Source organism: Cervus elaphus, chromosome 5 (assembly GCF_910594005.1).
Source record: "Cervus elaphus chromosome 5, mCerEla1.1, whole genome shotgun sequence".
NCBI lineage: Eukaryota > Metazoa > Chordata > Mammalia > Artiodactyla > Cervidae > Cervus > Cervus elaphus.
This window is the reverse complement of record NC_057819.1, coordinates 130182069-130205161: the sequence shown is the minus strand read 5'-3', so window position 1 is coordinate 130205161 and position 23093 is coordinate 130182069. Positions and strand designations below refer to the sequence as shown.

At 54.6% G+C, this 23093-nt stretch overlaps 1 protein-coding gene across 2 annotated transcripts; it reads right to left on the bottom strand.

The window, feature by feature from the left end:
- Window positions 1-10467: 10467 nt before the first annotated feature.
- LOC122695588 lies at window positions 10468-22870 on the bottom strand. Of its 2 annotated transcripts, none has more exons than XM_043905670.1 (4): window positions 22563-22870; window positions 21396-21632; window positions 12441-12620; window positions 10468-11350 (listed from the first exon to the last, which is right to left on the bottom strand). In XM_043905670.1, the coding sequence occupies exons 1-4, from the start codon at window positions 22596-22598 to the stop codon at window positions 11198-11200; spliced, it is 606 nt and encodes a 201-aa protein (XP_043761605.1). In that variant the 5' UTR covers window positions 22599-22870; the 3' UTR covers window positions 10468-11197. The 2 variants fall into 2 exon arrangements, with proteins under 2 accessions (XP_043761605.1, XP_043761606.1); XM_043905671.1 differs by having other exon boundaries at window positions 10468-11100.
- Window positions 22871-23093: the final 223 nt, after the last annotated feature.

The window sequence follows — 23093 nt, the reverse complement described above, 5'->3', positions numbered from 1 at the left end:
GTCATCGGGGCTGGTGAGAAGTCAGCAGGCCCTCCCCGGTGCCCTTGGAGACCCCGACACCCTTCTCCGCGGGCCTGCTCGCCCGTCTCACCAGCCGAACCCCTTCCCAGCCCGGCCGCTGTCCTCCCCGCACCGGTCAGCCCCCCCTTCCCAGCTCCCCGCAGAATCCGCTAGGGCCCTCCAGAAATCCCAGTTTAATTATTTTATTGGGAAAGGTGGGGGGAAGGAGTCAAGAACAAGCGCATTCTCTCATTTTGGAAGAATGCTCCATTATCTGCCTCTGAGGCGCGTGAAACACCTCTCCGGGCTGTAGGCAGCCCTGAGTTATTACGTGAGACACCCAGGCGCCTGCGCCTGCCTCTTGCCCCACGTCCCCCCGCCCGCCCACCCTGCTGGTCCGGGGTGCAGGCAACAGGGCCCCGCTTTCAGGTGGAGCCTGGGAAAGGCCCAGAATCCCAGGGCAGCGGGGCGTCGTCGAAACAGGCTGGAACCGGCCTGAGAGCTGGTGCCTGGGAAACACGCCCCAAGCAGGGCACTCAGGCTGGACGGGACCCTGGAGCCTGTCTGAGTCCGTCTGTGCTCTTGTAAGAACCATGTCTCTTGCATCCATGGCCTCCTGCTCATCACTTCTGGTTCCCAGGAGCCTCTTGCCTCCTGGACCAGCTCAGCTCCAAGTCAAGCCGAACCTAACCTAACCAGGAGGCTCCTTTGTAGCTAAAATAGCTAGAGACTTCGTGGCCCACAGGTGAGTTTAACAGTCTCCCTTAACATCCTCTACTCTTGGGCTGACAGAGCAGAGATGGTCAGCCCCATAGGACAGGTGAGAAAAGTGATACCTAAAGAAGTGAAGAGCTTCCCAGGTGGTTCTGGGGGCATCCTGCCAATGCAGGAGCTGGAAGAGACACAGGTTCGATCCCTGGGTCAGGAAGATCCCCTGAAGGAGGGCATGGCAACCCACCCCAGTATTCTTGCCTGGGAAACTCCGTGGACCTAGGAGCCTGGTGGGCTACAGTCCCTGGGGTCGCAGAGAGTCGGACACGACTGAGCAACTAAACAACAAGAATGGGTCTCCACCATTCTCCAGATCAATGTCTTCAACGATGCCCCCATTGCACTTCCCCAGGGATCACTCTGTTTCTCCTCAAATGTGATGCTCAGGATGAAACATACTCCTCTGGGCACGGCCTGCTCGGGCCAGGAGACCCTGCAGCCTCACCTTCGTGGGTCTGGACACCACATGTCCTTGAAGGCAGCCTACCAGGATTTTTAACATTTTTAGCAACAGACACACTGTTGGATCCAATTAGGCTTGTGGTCGACTGAAACCCCCAGATCTCTTTCAAGCGAACTACTGCCAACGGGGTGTTCTCTAATCTCATGCTTGTGCTTCTGAATTTTGAAACCACATGAAATTGAACAGCAACAGTTGAAAGTCTTCCATCTTGCTGGGTTTGGCTGAGAACTTGGGTCTGTGGAGAGTATCAGGGACCTTAAACCAGGCGTCCACCGTATCGGCTTCACTCCCAGTGTCATTGCAGGACTTTCCCGGTCTTTGGTCAGGTCACTGATAGAAATTTAGGATGGAGACCGATGGCATGACTGCAGTTTGAAACGAACCAATAGGTACTTGGGGTGTGATTGTTGAACCATCTGGGAATCCGCTGAACAAGACTATTACCCAGCTCACGTTTGCTCTTTTAACCAAGCAGTGAAGTCAGATGAAACCTCATTTATTTAGAGCTTGCTCTTGGAAAGTATCTAATTTCCCCCCATATATCATTCTTATTGACTTCAATACGCTATAAACCCTAGCTAATTCACAGTCGTAGTGAACTTATTATAAAGAGAATTCAAGCTGGAAGTTAGGTGCCCTGAATCCCAGGGCTTCCTACATCGTCAGGAATATCGTGTCCACCCAGGACACCAAGAGACAATCAAGGCACGTGGCCTTGAGAGAAACTAGTCCCGCTAACGTGGTGCCACATGACTGTCAGTACAGCCTCCGAAATGCCCAATACTTTCCAGCCTGCAGCTTCCCGTCCATCAATACACTTCTCTGCCTGTCCAATTAAAAAGACGAGAAACGTGACTGCCAACTATGTGTTGAGTAAACACGTGTGACTCATGTCACGAGAGCGCGCATCACACGTGTGGAGGAGGGTTCTGGGGGGGGTCTCCCACAACCCCGCCCGTCAAGGGCCACCCCCCAGATCAGACTCGGGGAGGAAGGCTGGTCTGAATGACCGTAACCTTCAGTTATGGGAAGCTGGCCGAGACAGGGATGCTGGTGTTATTTCCAGCTAGAGCCCGTGGTCCAGAAAAGGAAGAGCCAAGAAGAGGTTCTCCGGAATCTGATAAGAACTCTCCCTAATTAACACACTGATTGTTTCCAAGCAGCTGTTTCCAAGTGCTTGAAGAGCTCATTTCCTCAACTAGACTGAAAACCACCGCCTCTCCATCAACTATTGTTGGAATCATGAATTCCCTGGACTCAAATTTTTATCATAGGAAGTTTAAAAGTAAATCTAAAACATGATGGAACTATTCTGAATTCTTAATGAATGAAATCCCTGATAATTACTTTTTTAAAAAATTCAGCTTTCAAGATCTTACTGGAGAACAGGAGAAATTTATCCAAATTAATTTGGGGGTGGGCAGCTGAGCTATGCACAGTATGTGGGGTCTTAGTTCCCTGAACAGGGATTGAAGCCAAGCCCCCTGCATTGGAAGCATGGAGTCCTAACCCCTGGATGGCAAGGGAAGCCCTGGGTTTTTTTGTTTGTTTTTTAAACTCTAGAATCATGTATCTTTTGTTAATTTGTTTTAGCGCTCATATTTAACTAGGCAGCTTTCTATGTAGGAGTCAGGCACTGGACTACGTGCTTCCATTTATTATCTTAGTTTATCTTGTCAAAACCATCATATGAAACACTGAGAGCAAATTAACCCCATTAACAGATGGAGCTAGCGAGGCTTGGATCGGTCACACAGAGAGTGACACTTAGCCAGGAATCAAACTTAAGCTCTGACTCCAATAAGACTTCCCTTTTTTAAAGCAATGGAGAAGGCTGAGCACAGAAGAACTGATGCTTTCAAATTGTGGTACTGTGGAGAAAACTCTTGAGAGTCCCTTGGACTGCGAGGAGAGCAAACCAGTCCATCCTAAAGGAAATCAACCCTGAATATTCATTGGAAGGACGGATGCTGAAGCTCCAATACTTTGGCTACCTGATGTGAACAGCCAACTCATTGGAAAAGACCCTGATGCTGGCAAAGATTGAAGGCAAGAGGAAAAGCGGGTGGCAGAGGATGAGATGGTTAGAGAGCCTCACAGACGCAATGGACAAGAATTGGAGCAAATTCCGGGAGACAGTGGAGGACAAGGGAGCCTGGCGTGCTGCAGTCCATGGGTTTGCAGATCTGGACACGACTTAGCGACTGAACAAGAACCACAAGCACAGTGACTAAAGCCTACAGGCTTTTCATGGAGCCATGAAAATATCTGAAAGAAAGGAGTAAGAAAAAAAAACAACACTGGCTTCAGAATATAAAAAACCACAAAACTTATCTTCTCCAAATGTTTATAGTTAAGTGTCTACAAAATCACAGTTAACTGGCCAATGGTGATTTAACTCAATTCTCAAATAGTTATTAATGAATACAATAAAGTTTAAATCACAAGAATGAATCTTATTTTCTGAAATCTCTAAGTTAAAAAAAAAATCATAAAGCTCTCCCCATTCTTTTTATTCCCATAAAATTATATGTAATGCAATGTATGGGTGCATTTCAACTCTCTTGATGCAGGGTGGAGTCTCCAAAAGCAAGAAAGCTTGGGGACTGCTGAGATCTGACATCGTCTGTGGATTTGAGAGTCTTGCCTTATAATCCCATTGCTACACTACATTTCGTGTCTAAGTTCATACCCCGCAGTCCCTGATGACACATAAGCCAGTTGTTATTGTTCATTTTAACATTCATTCAATCATCCACTTCTTCAATATTTTGGCTTATAGGGTACCATCAAGTCGAATGTATAGAATGATATTTCTTTATAAAATAGCCTAAATTAAGGATTTAAAGTACTGGAAAATTAAGGATTTGGGCTAAGTCAGAGGGCCCTGGGGAGAGAGTACAGTTGGATTAAGTGATATTTCAGGATGATGGGGGCAAGCACAGAACAGTCTGGAAAATGAGAAAGTCAACTCGTTCAGCAGTCACCTGGCCTCAGTCAAAGGGACCACTTTGCGCCTGGGCATATGGACCAGGCTTTTTCCAGGGGAGGAGCTGGGAGGGTAGAAGGCACAGAAAGTTTGCCAAGCTCCACATCCACCCATTTTGTGCAGAGAAATCACATGCCATGTCACCGGTCACAAGAGCCCCAACTTCCTGGAAACAGCATCCAGGCCAGACATCCGAGGCACTGGTCAGGCTGCCAGAGACTCTGCCTCTCACGAGGCTTTTGTCTCCGTCAGGAGCCAAGACAAACCGGCAAAACCAACTTCTTGATTTAGAGAAGGTTCCAGAGACTCCAGCTAGAGGTGATGGCGGGGGAGGTGGGGGGAGGGTGGTGTCAGGGCTGAGCTCCCATGAGCCCGGCCAACCCCTGCCCGAAACCAACAGGAGCACCCGGCACTCTGCAGAGTGTTTTCTTTGGGAGATGCTTGTGAAAGTCTATCCTCTGACATAGCTGCCGTGCCCGCGCCGGGAGCCACGAGGCAGAATGCTTCCATTGCAATCAACAGGTGAGGTTCAGATCACTGAAGCCACTCCCCCCAAAGCCACCCCGTGAAGCGGGGCCCCTGGACCCAAGGGTCGTGTTTTGGGGGCTACGGTCAATGGTTACCGCCCGTGGGCTGAGCCTCCCAAGAGAGAGAGCCAATGGTCCAGGACAGGATACAGAAAACACAAAAGCAGAAACAAAACCTGGAGTCTCAGGCCTGCTGGCCAAGGGCCTCAAATTCACCCAGCTTTTGATTCCAAAATGGTGTTTGTGCATCTAAGACCCGGTAGCTGAAACGAGGCATCTCGCTTTGGCCCTTGGGAGGAGGAGGCCGGCCGGCCTGGAAGGGGTGGTCTCCCCACACCACCTGTCCGCCCCTCCCGCTCCCACCCACCGCGTTCCTGTCCTGCTGGGCCTGTGAGCGCAGCTGCCTTCCGGGTAGACTAAACCCATTCTCTCCACGCTTTCGAAACCGGGCATCTGGCCTGCCACGTGGTTTCTGCTGCTACATCAGCTGCTCTTGGCAGCATCTCTTAGAGCAAGACTGCTGTGTGCTCTGCCCACCTGTGAGGCTTCCCGCACAGGTAACACGTCTCCCAGATACCGACACCCAGGCAGCCCAGCATAGGACTCTGCCCACTAGGAAGGAGGTGAGCTCCTTGGGGGCAATCTGGGTACCTGGTTCATCTCTGAAACCCCTGTCCTGTCCATCATGGTGAGCTCTCCCCCTGACCTCTCCCATTTATCACTCCATAGGCATTTGTTGGGTTTCCCAGGTGGCACTAGTAGTAAAGAACCCACCTACCAATGCAGGAGATGTAAGAGATGCAGGTTTGATCCCTGAATTGGGAAGATTCCCTGGAGAAGAGCATGGCAACCCACTCCAGTACTCTGGAGAATCCCATGGACAGAGGAGGCTGTCCTCTGTCCTCTGTCTGTAGCCCTGGGGGGCTATAGTCCATGGGGTCACAAAAGAGTTGGACACGACAGAAACGACTTGGTACTTGCGTGCACATGCACACACACACACACAGAGGCATTCACTGAGCCCCCCTGGAGAGCCTGGGTTACTCACGTGGGATACAGTTTGGACCCAGGGGGAACATTTGCTTAAACATGAATATTTCAGGGAAGGCTCCCTGGAGGAGGTGATGCTGGCGTTGTTGCTATTTAGTCACTAAGTCATGTCCAAATCTTTGTGACCCCATGGACTGTAGCCCACCAGGCTCCCCTGTCCATGGGATTTTCCAGGCAAGAATACCGGAGTGGGTTGCCATTTCTTTCTCCAGGGGAGCCTCCTGACCCAGGGATCGAATCCACATCCCCTGCATTGGTGGGCAGGTTCTTCAGCATCTGAGCCACCAGGGAAGACCCTGATGCTACAGTAGAGAATCATAAAACCTGGATCAGATCCTGTTTCAAATCAGAGCTCTGCTGGGTCATTTTGGGCCAGCCCAACCAGCAGAAGCGCTCCTCCACATACAACAATCTCCTGGGAATACCACCAGGGTCTCCAGGGACCGCGCCCCCAAGTCAATAGCTGGTCTGTCCTTCCTCCCACTTGTTGACAAGATTTCTCTAGAACCTGGAAGCCAGGCAGCAGGGGCTGTTTTGATGAGCGGCTTCTTCATGAAGGCAGTGGGGTGGCCCGAAGGGTGAACCTTCAGAAGTGGGCTACTCAGAACCCGTGGTGGTGGGAGATGAGGGCGCACAGGTAAGCCTCCAGACCCCCGGAGAGGGGGATTCCGATTTGGCTTGGCTACCTTCCCCGGTGATGACACACAGCAGAGACCTCAGGGGTGGCCGTGTTATTCCAGACAACGGGTTTCTCTCCACGATCACGAGAAGCTCAGCTGTGTCTGAGCACAGGGACAAGAGCCACCCTCAGCCAGCTGCCAGGAACGAGTGACCAGCAGCTCCAAGATGGAAGCCTGCCCCCATCCTGAGACTAACTGCAGGCCCCACCTGGCTCCTCCCGCGGGAGGGGCAGATGCAGCCTGGTCTTGGGGTCCCTGTGGGGTCCCGTGGGATGGGGTCTGAACCCGGAGGGTCTGGGATAACCACGTGGGGATGGGTGAGTGCAAGGCACAGAACTGCTTGTGGGGAAGAGGAAGGATGTTTCAGAACAATCTATTCCTTGCCTGTTACATGTGCCAGGGGAAACTGAGGCTTGGAGGGGCTAAGCAACCTGCTTGAGGTCAACCAGCTCAGGTGACGGTGTGTGGAGGTTGGAGCCTGGTTCATCCAACTCCGACACCCCTGCTCTCAATCTGCAAGATCTTGCCGGAAGAAAGCACCTCGTCTAAGCCACCGGCCCTCTTTCAGATGGTAAAGCTTTTCAAATTGCCCTGAGGTCAGGGGGGAGGAGAAGGATGGGATGCGGGGGTCCAAGAGTCGGGCTCAACGAGGCAGTCATTTTGGCCGAGCTGGGGAAGCTCGTGCAGGGTGGGGTGGGCGGGGGGCAGCCCAGGACGGATGCAGCATCCTGCTCGCCAGGCTCTCTTCCCCAGTGTCGGCTCAGAACACAGAAGGACCTCCCAGGGGACCCGGGGGCGTCCACCTGGAGACCCTGGCCCCAGGTTCCCTCTCCCACATCCTGCCAACCCGCGGAGCCAGGCAGCAACCTCTCCACCCGCCTCAGGGGTGGGTGGGAACGCCGGTGCCTGGCTCGGGAGGCCCCTGGAAGCCCCGGTCACGGATCACTGCCCTCAGCCCCGGGATTACAGGGGCTCAGAGCGAGGCCAGCCCGCCTGGTCCGGCCTGCCGCCCTGCTCTGGAGCCCAGCCAGCCGCCCTTCCTGGCTCAGCCCCGGCGGCGGGGGCGCCAGGCGGCCCCGAGGAGCCACGGATGGAGAACAGGAGTGAAGTCAGCCTCGACCTTTCCTTCCGGCCGCCACAAAGGGCAGGGCCCCTCGGGGACCGGAGGTGGCCTTTCCCGGAGGGAGGGAGGCTCAGCATGGCCAGAGTCCCTGGGACGGGCACCCCGGCCCAGCCTGCAAGGGGTGTTGGCCTGCTCTGCGGACAACATCCCACCCGGGGCTTGTTTAGAGTGAATCACTTGGAAAGAGACCTGAAACTGTATCCTGCCGGAAATCACAGGCCAAGAGCCAGGAAGAAACCAGGTCAAGCTTCATGGATTCAGGCCACCAGGAAGGAAGGCCAAGAGCCCAGGGTTTAGGGAGTGTCTTCTCCACACCGGGCGCTCTCTGCGAGTGTGAAATGTCACTCTGCTGGGGAGTTCGGCCTTGACTCCTTTCACAGATGCATGCTAAGTCGCTTCAGTCATGTCTGACTCTTTGAGACCCCATGGACTGTAGCCCGCCAGGCTCCTCTGTCCATGGGAATTCTCCGGCAAGAATACTGGAATGGGTTGCCATTTCCTCCTCCAGGGTATCTTCCCCCACCCAGGGATCCAAGCCGCGTCTCCTGAGTCTCCTACATTGCAGGCAGATCCTTTGCCACTTGAGCCATAACCCAAATCCAGGTATGCCCAGCTCCAAAGTCGAACTCCGTCCTTCACACCCGAGGCCATCAATACACTGATGTATCTGGTGGTGGCCTCCAGACACCCTCCCCTAAGCCCCAACCCAGGAGCAGAGAAGCAGACAGCAGGGAACTCCCCTGAGGCCACCTCCCTCTGAGAGGCAGGGTCGTGCAGGGTCAGAGCACGCAGCCCAGATTCAAACTCTGGCTCTGTACCTACAAGCTGTGCGACTTCAGGTTAAGTGTCTTAACTTCTCTGTGGCTTAATTTCTTCATTTGCAGAACAGAACAATGGAGGGTCCACCCTTGGAGCTTCGCCGTGAGGATGAAAGCAGGAATTCTGGGGGAAATCTTTAATGTTGTAAGTGTTCAATAAATTGTAGCTATCATTATCGACGTTGTTGTTGTTAATTTCAGTGTCAACCCAAATCTCAAAGACCCAGCTCCTGTCATCAGACCTTCCTTCATCACACCCCCTGTCTAAGCCTCAACCAAGAAGCAGGCTTTCCGGCAGGTTGCTGAATGCTCAGGGCAGTCCCGGGAGGGAGCTGAGTGGAGCAGGAGGGGAGGGCTGGGTAACTGAAAATAAACACTCATCCGCAGACCACACACTTCACCTCCACCCCTCCCACTGGGAACGGGGCAGGAGGCAAGCATGCAGATTCCTCATCCCAGTTGAGTCAAGGCTAACGTGTTTTTCTCCTTCAAGAGAGAGGAGGCCACGTGATACCAAAGGTGAGTGTCCCCAGACCACCACCCTGAAAGTCACGTGGTCTCCTGGGTGCAGCCCCACCTGATACAAATGTGGGGAGGAGCCAGCAGCTGGGAGGTCTGGGTATCATCCCGATGCTGGGAAAGAGTGAGGGCAGGAGCAGAAGAGGGTGGGTGACAGGATGAGATGGTTGGATGGCATCACTGACTCAATAAATATGAGTCTGAGCAAACACCAGGAGATAGTGAAGGACAGGGAGGCCTGGTGTGCTGCAGTCCCTGGGGTCGCAAAGAGTCGGACACGACTGGAGTGAACAACAACCGGTTAGGAGATTAAGGGGGGCTCATAAACCCACAGAGGGGGTCCCACACACACAGGTGCACAGACCCTCCTTCAATCATGGGCCTCGACTTTGGGGGAGCCACAGTCCTACTCAACCTTCCCCCCAGGACATAAGACACAGAGCCACCGCGCCTGGAGGACCCTAAAAGGAACAGAAATTCAGACACAGTCTGCTTCCTAAGGTCCTTAGAGACTTGACCCTCCTTCACCCACCTCCAGGACCACGCCCAGACCCTCTGGGGTGGAGGGAGTCCATTTTCTTTTGAAAGACAAGAGCTTCTTCCCCTTCCTCCTTCCTCGCAGGCTTCTGCCAGACTGTGCTGCTGTGACCACCGCGACTGTCACGCCAACGACAAGCTTCCCAGGGGGCTCAGTGGTAAAGAATCCGCCTGCCAACACAGAAGACTCAGATTCAATCCCTGGGTCGGGAAGATCCCCTGGAGGAGGAAATGGCAACCCACTCCAGTATCCTTGCCTGGAGAGTCCCACGGACAGAGGAGCCTGGGGGGCTACAGTCATGGAGTCACAAAGAGTTGGACATCACTGAGCAAGTGAGCATGCATGCACACCCACCGAGGAAGCCTTCCTCCGGGTACCCCAAGGGCCCACGGTTTTCCTGCTCCTGCTTAGGTGCCTCAGACACCGTGGCCCCCGGGTTCTCTCGCCCCGAGCTGTCTAAGCACCCCACTCATCTCTAGTCTGCTTGGCCCTGGCTCTGGGGCTTGCAAGAATTCATTTATTTCCACCTCTCAAGGCTCACCCCGTCCCCTCCACCGCCCCCCTTCACGACATCCCCCCTCCTCCAGCACTGCAAATAATACCCCATTTTATATGGAAAACACTAAAACAGGATCACACCTTTTAAAAGATATTTCCACCTCGCAGTCTGAAATCAGACATCACCTTTCTCCCATCCTCCACAACCACCACGCTGGCCACACACACACACACACACACACGTTTTGCTACCAGACTTCCCTAAGCCAGTTTAATTGAAAAGGCATGATTTAGGTTAATTGACAGCAGATGGGTTCGGCTGCAAACTGCAGAGGCGCATTTGCGGAACATGATTTACAGCAACAAGGCAAAACTTTCTCCTTTTTATATCTTTCTTCGAGCTTCGCGGCCAAAACAGCTCAGCAGAAATGAGAGGAGAAAAAAAAGTAATTAGTGTTTAATTTTTTAACAATTTTTAACTCCCTTTTTAATTGCTTTACATAAACCTGTCCTAGAATTTTACAGCCTTCAAATCTCTGTCTAAGTCTGGTCCTTGTTTCTGGTTTTAATTACCGGGAGGCTTGTCTGGCACATTAAATTAGAAGAAAAAAAAAAAAAAAGAAACACACACACGCACAATTTCAGAAATATTTTGCTGTTGGACTCCCAGCTGAACATCTAAAATTTCAGCGTGCGAACGGGAAAGCTTGGCCCGGGAGGGTTTTGGAAAAAGGCAAGTTGTCTAAGGGCTGCTACAGCAGTATTGCGTCACCTCCTAAACTGTCTTCCCTGTGATTAGGACGGAGAGACCAGTCGTAGGACAGCATCTGAGAGTCCACCGTGGCCCCGGGCACCTCAGCTTTGTGCAGATACGTAGCAGGCTTCCCAGAAAAGCTGGGCGCGTGCAGACAGATGTCTTAGGCTTTGGGCAGAACTCAGGTTCTTATTTCCAAGCCCTGCCATCAGATCTTCTGCTCATTTTCCGTCAGTCCATCTCGAGCGAGGAATACGGTGTGGAGAAGACAAAGGAGACGGTCCCGCACGGCATGAGCAGTCATTCCAGAGGACAGGGAAGCCGGCAGGAGTCAGCCCCGGGAGAACTTCCTGGGTTGCTGTGTCCCATCCTGAAGGGAAATGCATAGATCTCGACCGTGCACCTGGCTTCAGATGGGAAGACTCCGGCTGCGGGAGGGCCGGGAGGCTGCCCCAGGGTCTGGGCCCTCAGTGACCAGGAGAACTCTCTGCGGACTCCGATCTCATCTCGTGTCCCCCAGCCTCCACGGGGTGGTTTAAAGTGAATCCAAGGAACTTTGGATAAAATTTAAAATTCCCTTCCTCAGTCACATAGCCGCCTTTCAACTGCTCCATGGCCTCCTGTGGATAATGGCTCGTTAATATCTCAGGCAGTGTAAATACAGGGCATTTCCATCTCTGCAGTTCTGTTGGACAGAGGTGCCCCGGACTCCTGCTATTCAAAGTGTGGGCAGTGTGGGCGTCCCCCCTGGGAGGCAGCTGGAGACATGAGACTTCTGGCTTCCCCAAGACTTGGAAATGGCCCCATAACGAGACCCCAGGGGTTTTGAACACACATTCAGGGCCACATCCCAGGAGCAGTGTGGCCGGCTGAGCCGGGGATGGAGACATGGTCCGTGGAGTCCCTTCCAGGTGTGACTGGAGTGTGCAGGTGTGGGGTGAGGGGAGGCCTTGCCCAAGAACGACCCAACCCCGCAGGGCTGAGGCTCCCTGGCTCGTGTTCATTAGCGCCGAGGCCACAGACCCCCTTGGCAGACCCTGCCCAAGCCTGCCCTGGGCCCCTCCACGACTCCTGCTGGGAGGCGGAGGGCGGCCTGGCGCCGCTGGGCGGGCAGCGCTGTGCATGGAGGCCCGCCAAGGCTGGCTCCCCCACACACGGTCATTACCTCCCGAAAACCCAGGAGTTATTACAATTAAAACACGTTGCGGTGGGGTGGGGTGCGGGGGGAGAGTGGGGGCTGGGGGAGGTCCCTTTAGGAAGGAACACTGGGATTAAAAGAAATTAGAGCGGTTGCCATGGCGACGCGGCCCGCCGGCCCTACCCTGTGATTATTTCAATGGGAACGAGATGCCGGGAGAGACAGGGCTGGGGCAGGGGGTGCGGGTGCCGGGGAGCCCTACCCAGCTGCGCGGGCCGGGCCTCCGCTTCCCCCGGAATGCGATGCCCCAGCCCCCGTGAAACTATCCCCAGGCTGACTCTTGCGGCCCTTCCTGTTCTCTGGAACCACCGCTTATCGCCTGGACCACCGTCCTCCAGGAAGTCCACGCCCCGGGCCTCAATCTGATTTCTTTCGAAACCAGGAAACTCCCAAGAGCTGCCCCCGGCTCTCAGGGCCCCGTGGGTGGCGGAATGACCTGGCCTGGGTCCCTATCAGCTCAACGCGGGCGATTAGGAGTGCCGTGGAAAGCCGGCCACCCGCCTTTCTCGAACCTGAAACCGGAAGCACAGGTGAGCGGCGGAGGCATTGGAGCGACGAGGGGGGCGGGAGTGTCCTGGACGAGGGCCCGCGGTAAGGAGGGAGACGGAGATCCAGGCCTGGGCCACCTCCAGGTCCCCGCGGAGGATCCTGGTCCTGACAGAGGGGAGCCTCGCCTGGCAGAGCCACAGGGCCTGAAGAGAAAACAGTAATTAGCTCTCCGCTGGTCTCCCGGGGAGGCCCGCAGGAAGGAGAGGCTGCCTGGACACCTCTGGGGGAGAGAAGAGGGAGGCTGGGCCGGGGTGATGGGGAGGTGGGGAGATGGGGTGAGGGGGAGATGGGGTGATGGGGAGATGGGGATATGGGGTGATGGGGAGATGGGGATATGGGGTGATGGGGAGATGGGGTGGTGGGGTGATGGTGATGGGATGACAGGGAGATGGGAAGATAGGGTGATGGAGTGATGGGGAGATGGGGTGGTGGGGAGATGGGGAGATGGGGTGGTGGGGAGATGGGGAGATGGGGTGGTGGGGTGGTGAGGAGATGGGGTGGTGGGGTGATGGTGATGGGATGACAGGGAGATGGGGAGATAGGGTGATGGAGTGATGGGGAGATGGGGTGGTGGGGTGGTGAGGAGATGGGGTAATGGGGAGATGGGGTAATGGGGAAATGGGGAGATGGGGAGATGGGGTGGTGGGGAGATGGGGTGGTGGGGTGATGGTGATGGGATGACAGGGAGATGGGAAGATAGGGTGATGGAGTGATGGGGAGATGGGGTGGTGGGGAGATGGGGAGATGGGGTGGTGGGGAGATGGGGAGATGGGGTGGTGGGGTGGTGAGGAGATAGGGTGATGGGGAGATGGGGTGATGGGGTGATGGGGAGATGGGGAGATGGGGTGGTGGGGTGGTGAGGAGATGGGGTGGTGGGGTGATGGTGATGGGATGACAGGGAGATGGGGAGATAGGGTGATGGAGTGATGGGGAGATGGGGTGGTGGGGTGGTGAGGAGATGGGGTAATGGGGAGATGGGGTAATGGGGAGGTGGGGAGATGGGGAGATGGGGTGGTGGGGAGATGGGGTGGTGGGGTGATGGTGATGGGATGACAGGGAGATGGGAAGATAGGGTGATGGAGTGATGGGGAGATGGGGTGGTGGGGAGATGGGGAGATGGGGTGGTGGGGAGATGGGGAGATGGGGTGGTGGGGTGATGGTGATGGGATGACAGGGAGATGGGGAGATAGGGTGATGGAGTGATGGGGAGATGGGGTGGTGGGGTGGTGAGGAGATGGGGTAATGGGGAGATGGGGTAATGGGGAGATGGGGAGATGGGGAGATGGGGTGGTGGGGTGGTGAGGAGATGGGGTGGTGGGGAGATGGGGTGGTGGGGTGGTGAGGAGATGGGATGGTGGGGAGATGGGGTGGTGGGGTGGTGAGGAGATGGGGTGGTGGGGTGGTGAGGAGATGGGGTGGTGGGGTGGTGAGGAGATGGGGTGGTGAGGAGATGGGATGGTGGGGAGATGGGGTGGTGGGGTGGTGGGGAGATGGGGTGGTGGGGTGGTGGGGAGATGGGGTGGTGGGGTGGTGAGGAGATGGGGTGGTGAGGAGATGGGATGGTGGGGAGATGGGGTGGTGGGGTGGTGGGGAGATGGGGTGGTGGGGTGGTGAGGAGATGGGGTGGTGGGGTGGTGAGGAGATGGGGTGGTGAGGAGATGGGATGGTGGGGAGATGGGGTGGTGGGGTGGTGGGGAGATGGGGTGGTGGGGTGGTGAGGAGATGGGATGGTGGGGTGGTGGGGAGATGGGGTGGTGGGGTGGTGGGGAGATGGGGTGGTGGGGAGATGGGATGGTGGGGTGGTGGAGAGATGGGGTGGTGGGGTGGTGAGGAGATGGGGTGGTGGAGAGATGGGGTGATGGGTGGTGGGGTGGTGGGGAGATGGGGTGGTGGGGTGGTGAGGAGATGGGGTGGTGGAGAGATGGGGTGATGGGTGGTAGGGTGGTGGGGAGATGGGGTGGTGGGGTGGTGAGGAGATGGGGTGGTGGAGAGATGGGGTGATGGGTGGTGGGGAGATGGGGTGGTGGGGAGATGGGATGGTGGGGTGGTGGGGAGATGGGATGGTGGGGTGGTGGGGAGATGGGGTGGTGGGGTGGTGAGGAGATGGGGTGGTGGGGAGATGGGGTGATGGGTGGTGGGGAGATGGGGTGGTGGGGAGATGGGGAGTTGGGCTGGTGGGGTGGTGGGGACAGAGTCAGCAAATCCTCATCCTCTCTGCCCTCCTTCCTCTGATGCTCCCCGGGTGGACTCAGGCCGCAGGGAGCCAGCTAACAACACTAGCCCAGGCGGAGGGGATTCAGGCGCGGGGAGGTGGTACCCTTCCTTCTTGAAGGGGGACCTGCTCCAGGTCAGTGCTCAGTCCCCCCCAGGCACTCAGGCCGGAGACTCTCGAGCTGCTGAAGTGACAGGAAGGAGATGCCGTCTCAGAGCACAGTCCTCCCCGGCCCCTCCTTCCCTCGTGAAGGAGGCCCTGCCCATCACTCCCATCCTCATGTTTGTATCCGCACCGTCCACGGCGCTCCTACACAAAACGCACGGCACAGTGTTGACCTCAGCCAGAGACTTGGGGCGTGAATTTGGCAACTCCATCAGCATCGCCAGCTCACTTTCCTTCTCTGCAAAAACAATATCTAATTGACGGTGTCTTCATGAAGGATTTGCGATAATGGACTTTGAATGCCTGGCTCTGTCACAACCAGCCTTCCTGATTTGCCCCAGTCTCGGGGGGTCAGTGGGCGGCCTTCCCAAGTAGCTGAGTGGAAAAGAATCTGCGAGTTCCATCCCTGGGTCAGGAAGATCCCCTGGAGAAGAAAATGGCAACCCACTCCAGTATTCTTGCCTGGAGAATCCCATGGACAGAGGAGCCTGGCGGGTTACAGTCCACGGGGTCGCAAAGAGTCGGACACGACTGAGTGACTGAGCAGCAACGACAGGGTCCTCTGGGGACACAGGATTTTCCATTTTAAAATCAAGACAGTCCCCGGCAAACCGGAGGACTGTTCACCGTTCCAGGCACAAAGTGTGTGTCTTGGGGGCCCTGGGACTATTTGTATGTTGGGTCTTCGCTCAGCTTAAAATTCCTTATACTCTGTATATATGAACACAAAAGTATGTATATGTGCATACACAAATGTATATGTACATATATGCACAGGCATTTTCCAAGGAGATACATTGGGAGTTAATTATTATGTTTCAAAAGGAATGTTCACCTGGCAAAATGATAAAAGGTAGCATTCCCCTCTTTACAAGGTTGGGGCGGGGAAGAGGACTCTGTAGATGGAAAATTCAGAGAGACTAAGCTGATGGATTAGAAATCGATGAGCAGTCCGCTTACTTGCTGAGAGGCTTCTATCTCGGGGCGAACCCCCCCAGCACTCCTGGAAGACTCTTTTGCACCCAGCATCGGGGCCCTCTTGCTGGGGGAAGCTGGGCACAGGTGTACGGGGCTCCTCGTGCACTGACAGCCGCCCGCCCTTTGTCTGGGGAGCCCCGGGGAGACGGGTGTTCAAAAGGCTCCCGGGAGCCCTCCAGCCGGGTGGGAGTTCTTAGCTGGTGCTCATGTTTCATCACACGAGCGCCCTGTTTATTTTTCTGCCCGCCCCTCAGTTCAGAGAGTTCAGAGACTGCCCAGGTTTCAGCAACTCTGAAAAGACGCCAGGTGGAGAGTTCACACACAAATCGAAAGCGCCCATATCAGGTCATATTGCCCGCGATTTTTTTCTTTTTTGCCACTTAGCTCTTGGAACAATGGGGAAGAGGGGGAAGAAGGGAAATGGTGGGTGGGGGAAGAGGACAAAGGGGTCCCGACCCCCTCCCTGCCCACGCCCACCTTGACAACCCAGAGGCCCGGCTGACTGGTGCCGGCAGCTTGGCCCTGTGAGGGGTTTGCAGAAGGGACGGGGGCTCCCGCGGGGCAGGCCACGCTGCAGTCCTGGCTGCCAGTCACCCCCGGGGCCTCCGAAACCAGCGCCCGGCCCAGCGCTCCAGCGACAGAGGCCGGCTGGGCCTCGAGGGCGGCACGGAGGACCCCGCGTCCCCCGCCTCCTGTCCATCCACCTGGTGCGCTCAGGGGCCCCCGAAGCCCTGTGGCCACAACCGCACTCCTGAGCTGCACTCACTTCCGGTCCAGATGCGGAGGAGAAGGGGCCCAGCTGGAGACACATCCTGTCCCCTTCAAGGTGAGCCCAGGGCCAGGGCCAGGACCGCCAGCAGGAAGGACGTCAGGAGGTGCTGGAAAGGGAGAACTCTCCTTTCTCCCTGATGGAGGGATCAAAGTCCTGACGTAATGCAAAGAAGGCGGATCACCTCTGAGGTCCCCAGAGCCCCCGTCTCCCCAGGATTCCAGCCCCCCAGCCCCCTGGACTAAGGCTGGTACACGGGAAAGCTGTGAATGGTCCGCCTGCCCTGTAACACACGGCAGAGGTGCCAAGGGCTTGGCAGTGATGCTGGGTTCTACCAGTTCTCACTGGTATTTGGTGAGAGGCGCACTGCACCCCCAGCTCTGGGACTAAGGCTCAGGCTTGCGTGGAAGAGAGAATCCAGCTAAAGGATCCACGACCCCTCCCCCATACACCTCCATCTCCACCCTACTTCTTTTTCAAGATTTTCTTGATGGGGACCATTTTTAAAGCCTTCATTGAATCTGCCACAGTATTGTTTCTGTTTTACATTTTTGGTTTTTTGGCCTCGAGGCACGTGGGATATCAGCTCCCAGACCAGGGATCAAACCTGCATCTCCTGCATTGGAAGCTGAAGTCTTAATCACCGGACACCAGGGAAGTCCCAGTCCTACCTACTTCTGCCATCGTGATTACCAAACTGCTTTGAACCCTGCCTTTCCTCTCTCTTCTTCTCATCTCTGACCTCTTACAGGACAAGAGGCAACATCTCTGTGTGTCTCAGTATCCCATGCACACCGTGCTTGCTTAGTCGCTCAGTCGTGTCTGACTCTTTGTGACCCCATGGACTGTAGCCCGCCAGGCTCCTCTGTCCTTGGGATTTTCCAGGCAAGAATACTGGAGTGGGTTGCCATTTCCTCCTCCAGGGGATCTTCCCAACCCAGGGATCAAACCTGTGTCTCCTGAATTGGTAGGCGGATTCTTTACCAGCTGAGCCAACGAGGAAGCCCCAGTCCTATGCACAAAAATGAACACTAAATAAATGTTTGTGTAGGGCTTCCCCTGTAGCTCAGTTGCTAAAGAATCTGCCTGTAATGCAGACCTGGGTTCAATCCCTGGGTTGGGAAGATCCCCTGGAGAAGGAAATGGCAACCCACTCCAGTATTCTTGCCTGGAGAATCCCATGGACAGAGGAGCCTGGTGGGCTACAGTCCACGGGGTCACACGAGTCGTACACAACTTAGCGACTAAACCACCACCACCAAATGTCTGCATACCCAAACAGATTCTTTACAGCTTTCCCACCATGTCTGTCCCAGGGCAGACACAATGCATATGGTACCCGGGCCAACGCCCCAGGAATCCAGGCAGGGTATCCTGCCCTCTTCCTGCCCCTCACCTCTCCTTTTCCACCAATTTTCCCAAAGGAGGCCCTCCTCACACCAATGAACAATGAAAGAAATGCAAACGAGCGCCAGAGGAAGAAAAATAGTAAAGAGGAAAAAAAAAAAACCTGGGAGAAAAGAAAGAATGCTTATGATTACATATAGGCTAGGAGCATGCATATCTCAGCCCCCGACAGGAACCAAACAGGAAGTCTAGAATCATTACCAAATGCACTTCCCCTGCTCGCCTGGCCCTGGGCCCCCGGGGTCAAGGATGCTCAGGCCTGGAAGCCACTGGAGGGAGGGGTTTTGATGGATTGATTGGCATTTCCCTTCTCTTCCTTCCTCGCTGCTTGAAAGGGCTTCCGGGTGGATGATGGCTGGCAGGATGGGACTGAAGCCTCCGCTGGCCTCCAGGAGCAAGGGGGCTCCGGGCCTTTCCACCCAAGCCTCCCAGGGTGTTGCAGGGGAAGGCGGCAGCCAGCCGGCCTCCCCCGCCCCACTCTGCCTGCAGAGAGCCCTGTGACAGCCCTAGCTTTGGGAGCAAGACCTCCTGCTCTGAAGAAAGCAGATCAGAAATTTTGGCATCAAAATAAAATCTGCTCCAAGGAAGCAAGTTGTAACCCTTGCATTAAAATGCAGGTCACAAGGTGGAAGTGAAAAGTCAGTAAGGGGGGGCTTCCCCGGTGGCTCAGTGGTAAAGAATCTGCCTGTCAGTGAAGGAGTCACGGGTTCGATCCCTGATCTGGGAGGATCCCACATTTTGCAGAATAACTAAGCCTGTGCACTACAACCCTTAGAGCCTGTGCTGGACAGCCCAGGAGTCACAGTGACGGAGCCTCCTCACTGTCGCTACTGAAGTCCAAGCGCCCTGGAGCCCATGCTTCGCAACAAGAGAAGTCACGGCAACGAGACGCCCATGCAGTGAAGCGAAGACCCGCCTCACCACAACCAGAGAAAGCACAGCAACAAAGACCCAGTGCAGCCCAAAATAAATAAACACTTTTTTTTTTAAGTCAGCAGAAAAAGGGAGCCACAGGAACCGTGAGTTCAAGTTCATCCTCCATGGGCTAGTCCTTCTCCTCAGATCACAGCCAGGACTGTGCCCCATCTCTGTGCTAGCTGCCTCATCAATCCCTCGAAGGTCATACAACTCTTCTTTGTCAAGGACCGGAGAGTAAATAGTTTCAGCTTTGTAGGCCTCAGGGTCTCTGTTGCAAACGCTGAACTCTGCCATTACAGCATAGAAGCTGATGCAGATAATCCACAGGTGAAGGGGCAGGGCTGTTTTCCAATAAAACTTTATTAATAAAGACAGGCAGCTGGCCAGATGTGGCCCGCCCACAGGCTACAGCTTACCAGCCTCTTGGCCCAGATCACAAAGACACGAGAGTGACGTCACTGTTGAAGAGTATGGCCTTTGAAGTCAGGCAGACGCGGTTCATATGTCTGCCCAAGACTTACTGTGTTAGCTGTGCTACCTTGGGCCAGCCACTGAACTCAGTCAAACTCAATATCCCCATCTGTAAAATAGGGTACCGGGGCTTCCCTAGGGGTCCAGTAGTTAAGACCTTGCCTTCCAATGCAGGGGCCTGAAGGTTCGATCCCTGGTTGGGGAGCGAAGATTCCACACGCCTTGGGGCCAAGAAAACTAAAACATTTAAAAAAAGAAAACAGAAGCAACGCTGTCACGAATTCAATAAAGACTTTGAAAATAGTCCACATTAAAAAAAAATCTTTTAAAAAATTAATTAAATAAATAAAACAGGATATTAACGCCTGCCTCGTTGGTGCCGTGATGGTGACATGAGCAGCAAGACTCACCTGATGCTCGCCACTAGCTGTCAGTCATTCTCATCATGATGGAAAGGGGACGGGTGGGTTCAAAGTCTTTCACGGGTGGAAAAGCCTCTGAACACATGGGTGTCATCACAGCGTCTTTCTGTGCAAAAGTTCATTTCCTGAAACTTAATATTCCATGGATTCCCTTCGTGACATGAAACCAGCGGTTGCACATTTGAATCATCTAAGGAGCCTTTAAATCTCACTGCCCGTGCTGCAGCCCAGACGAATTAAACCAGAATCTCTGGGCGTGACACTCCACACCCAGGCATCAGTTTATGTTAAAGCTCCCCAGACGACCCCAGGGTGAAGCCCACGCTGAGCCCCACCAGACTACTCAGAAGCAAAGATCCCGGGCGAGTCTGCTTGCCCTTCCGGCCCAGGTGTGGTCCATGCACGGCCAGCATCAGCGTCACCTGGGAGCCCGTGAGAAATGCAGATACTCAGGCCCCCACCCCCAGACCTGCTGCGTCAGACACGGCATTTTGACAGAATCTCCAGGGGATTCTGGTGTGCATCCAAGTTAGAGGAAAACCAATCCTTTCCACGGGGGCCCCAACAAGCCTGGCTCATTGTCAGAATCCCTCGCAAAGCTCAAAACATTCCTAGACCTCATCGGCAACTCACTGAGTCTGAATCACCATGGGTGGCCCAGGGCTTGGTACCTTCCCCCAATATTTTACTTGAAAGTCTTCCGCATACCCACCTAGACTCTGTGATTGTCAGGATTCCACTTTGTTTCATCACACATCTATGCATTTATCCAGCCATCAACCCATCTTATCTTTTAAACACATGTCATGGTAAAATGGGCTTCCCTGGTGGTTCAGTGGTAAAGAACCCGCCTTCCAACACAGGAGACCTATGTTCAATCCCTGGGTCAGGAAGATCCCCTGGAGGAGGAAATGGCAACCCGCTCCAGTATTCTTGCCTGGGATAATCCCATGGACAGAGGAGCCTGGCGGGCTGCAGTCCATGGGGTTGCAAAGAGTCAGACACGACTGAAGTGACTAAACAACAACAAGGAAAAATGCAGACCTCAGGACCCTTCAGCCTTAAATATTTCAGAATGCACATTACGTCACTAATTCTGAACAAAGTTTCCTTGATGAGGCTATTCATCTAGGGACAGTTTTTCTCTGTTCATAAAGACTTGGTAAATAGCATTCCTCTCCCTCCAAATGTTAAAAAAAGGTATGTTTCAGCCTCCCTGGGTGCCATCACTTGCAGTATTAGAGATAATTTTTGGTGTTTGACCTAAGCCCATGGACTGTAGCCTGCCAGGCTCCTCGGTTCATGGGCTTCTCCAGGCAAGAACACTGGAGTGGGTTGCCATTCCCTTCTCCAGGGGATCTCCCTGATCCAGGAATTGATACCTGGGTCTCCGGCATTGCAGGCAGATTCTTTTCTGTGTGAGACACCAGGGAAGCGGTAATTCCACATGGCCCTGTGAATTCCATTTCCTCTTTGCCTTGTGAGGACAGCAGGAGACAGTCACTCTGTTATCTCTACTGGATCTTGTATATAACCGTGTTACTCACTGGACATACCTGCGTCTCCAAAACCTCACCTGGTGCTTTTCCTCCTGGAAAAACCCCGCCTCTTTGCAGCAGTGCGTTTGTGCAGAGTGGTAGTGGGGATTCCTCTGCGCTTTGCAGTTCCTAGCGGAGAAGCTGTGGAAGAGGCTCGGAGGTAAGATGCCATCTTGCGTCACTTCTAGGTTTTGGAGAGCCATGGACCAGAGAGCAGTGATCTCGTGCACCTCTGGGTTTCCCTCCATCTCGGTTTTGTTTTCTTTGACTGTTACCTGCCGAATACACAACTCCAAACTCTGTTGTTCAGGGCTGATAGGAAGCCCCCCCAAACTCATCAGAGATCCGTTTCTGCCAGTTTAACCCAGAAGGGAGGCTGGCCCTGGGACGCAAGGCAGAACCGGTCATTCTGGTCAACAACTCAAGAGATTTTAGGCAAGAGGCCCTGCCATTCCCCTTGATGGCTCAGCGGGTAAAGAATCTGCCTGCAATGCAGAAGGCACAGGAGATTCAGGTTCGATCCCTGAGTCGGGAAGATCCTCTGCAGGAGGGCATGGCCACCCTCTCCAGTATTCTTGCCTGGAGAATCCCCATGGACAGAGGAGCCTGGCGGGCTACAGTCCATGGGGTTAAAACGAGCTGGACACGACTGAGCAACTAAGCATCTAACACAACATAACATCTGCCATTCCACTAGTGCCCCTGGTTCTTTCGAATCTTTTAGAATCCCCGAGGTGGGGCTGCAGTTAGAACCAGTTCGGCCTGCAGCCTCCTGCTCCTCTCCAGGCACTCAGATAAGTCATCATAGCCCTCAGGATAAATTAATAGAAGGGACCGCCCCTAAATCGTCATGATTTCCAAATACCCTTTTCAACAATCTACAAAAAGGCTGTCCCCGAGTCAGAACACACGCCCCTCCCCAAGTCTTACAGATGAAGATCAGTGGGGCTGGAAAGAGGCCACAGCCACACAGCAGTTTCACCTACAAACCTAGAAAGGCCTGGGCTCTGGGACCCCCACCCTGGCCTGCTTCTCCTCCAGACCACCCACTCTCTGTTTGCAACCGTTTCTCCAACCTTGAAACCCGACACCCTCCTCTGGAGGAACCACCCATGTTTAAACAAATAAATACCCCAAAGTAGCCACCTCCCTGGTGGGATTCAAATAAACGTCCCAGGAAGGAGTATGGGGGAGGGGGAAGGTACCTGGGCCTTCTGTGCAGCTTGCCTGCCGGGAAACATCCTTGTGCCATGGTTTTCTCTGCAAACTTTGGGTCAGTGCTTAAGTCCAACACTAGCAATGAGACCCTCCCAAATTGGGGAGGGACTCCTTGGGCTGAAGGGGGCTCTGTCGGTGACCTCCTGGGGGACGTGGTGGTTGCTGGAATTGGGGAGGAGCACCAGGGATGCTGGTGGGGGGCTGCTCAGTCAAAGAGGAAGCCCCTCCAAAGCTGTTCGGAGATTCCCTGGAGCTCTGGGTACTCAATCATAAGCCCCGAAATCTCTCCGCCATTTGGGAGGGGCAAGGATCAGCTCTCTCTGTGACTCAGAAACACTTAAATAGAAGCCAGAGACCCGCCAGCAGTGAGGAGGGGAGGGGTGCGGAGACCCAGCAGAGACCCACAAGTCAGAAATCTCCCTGCTCTGACTCAGGGGAGGAAACCGCTGAGCGTCCTTGGTTTCACAGAATGCGGTCGGCCGGGAACGGGAATAAAGGCTGGGCGCTGTCACGGGTCG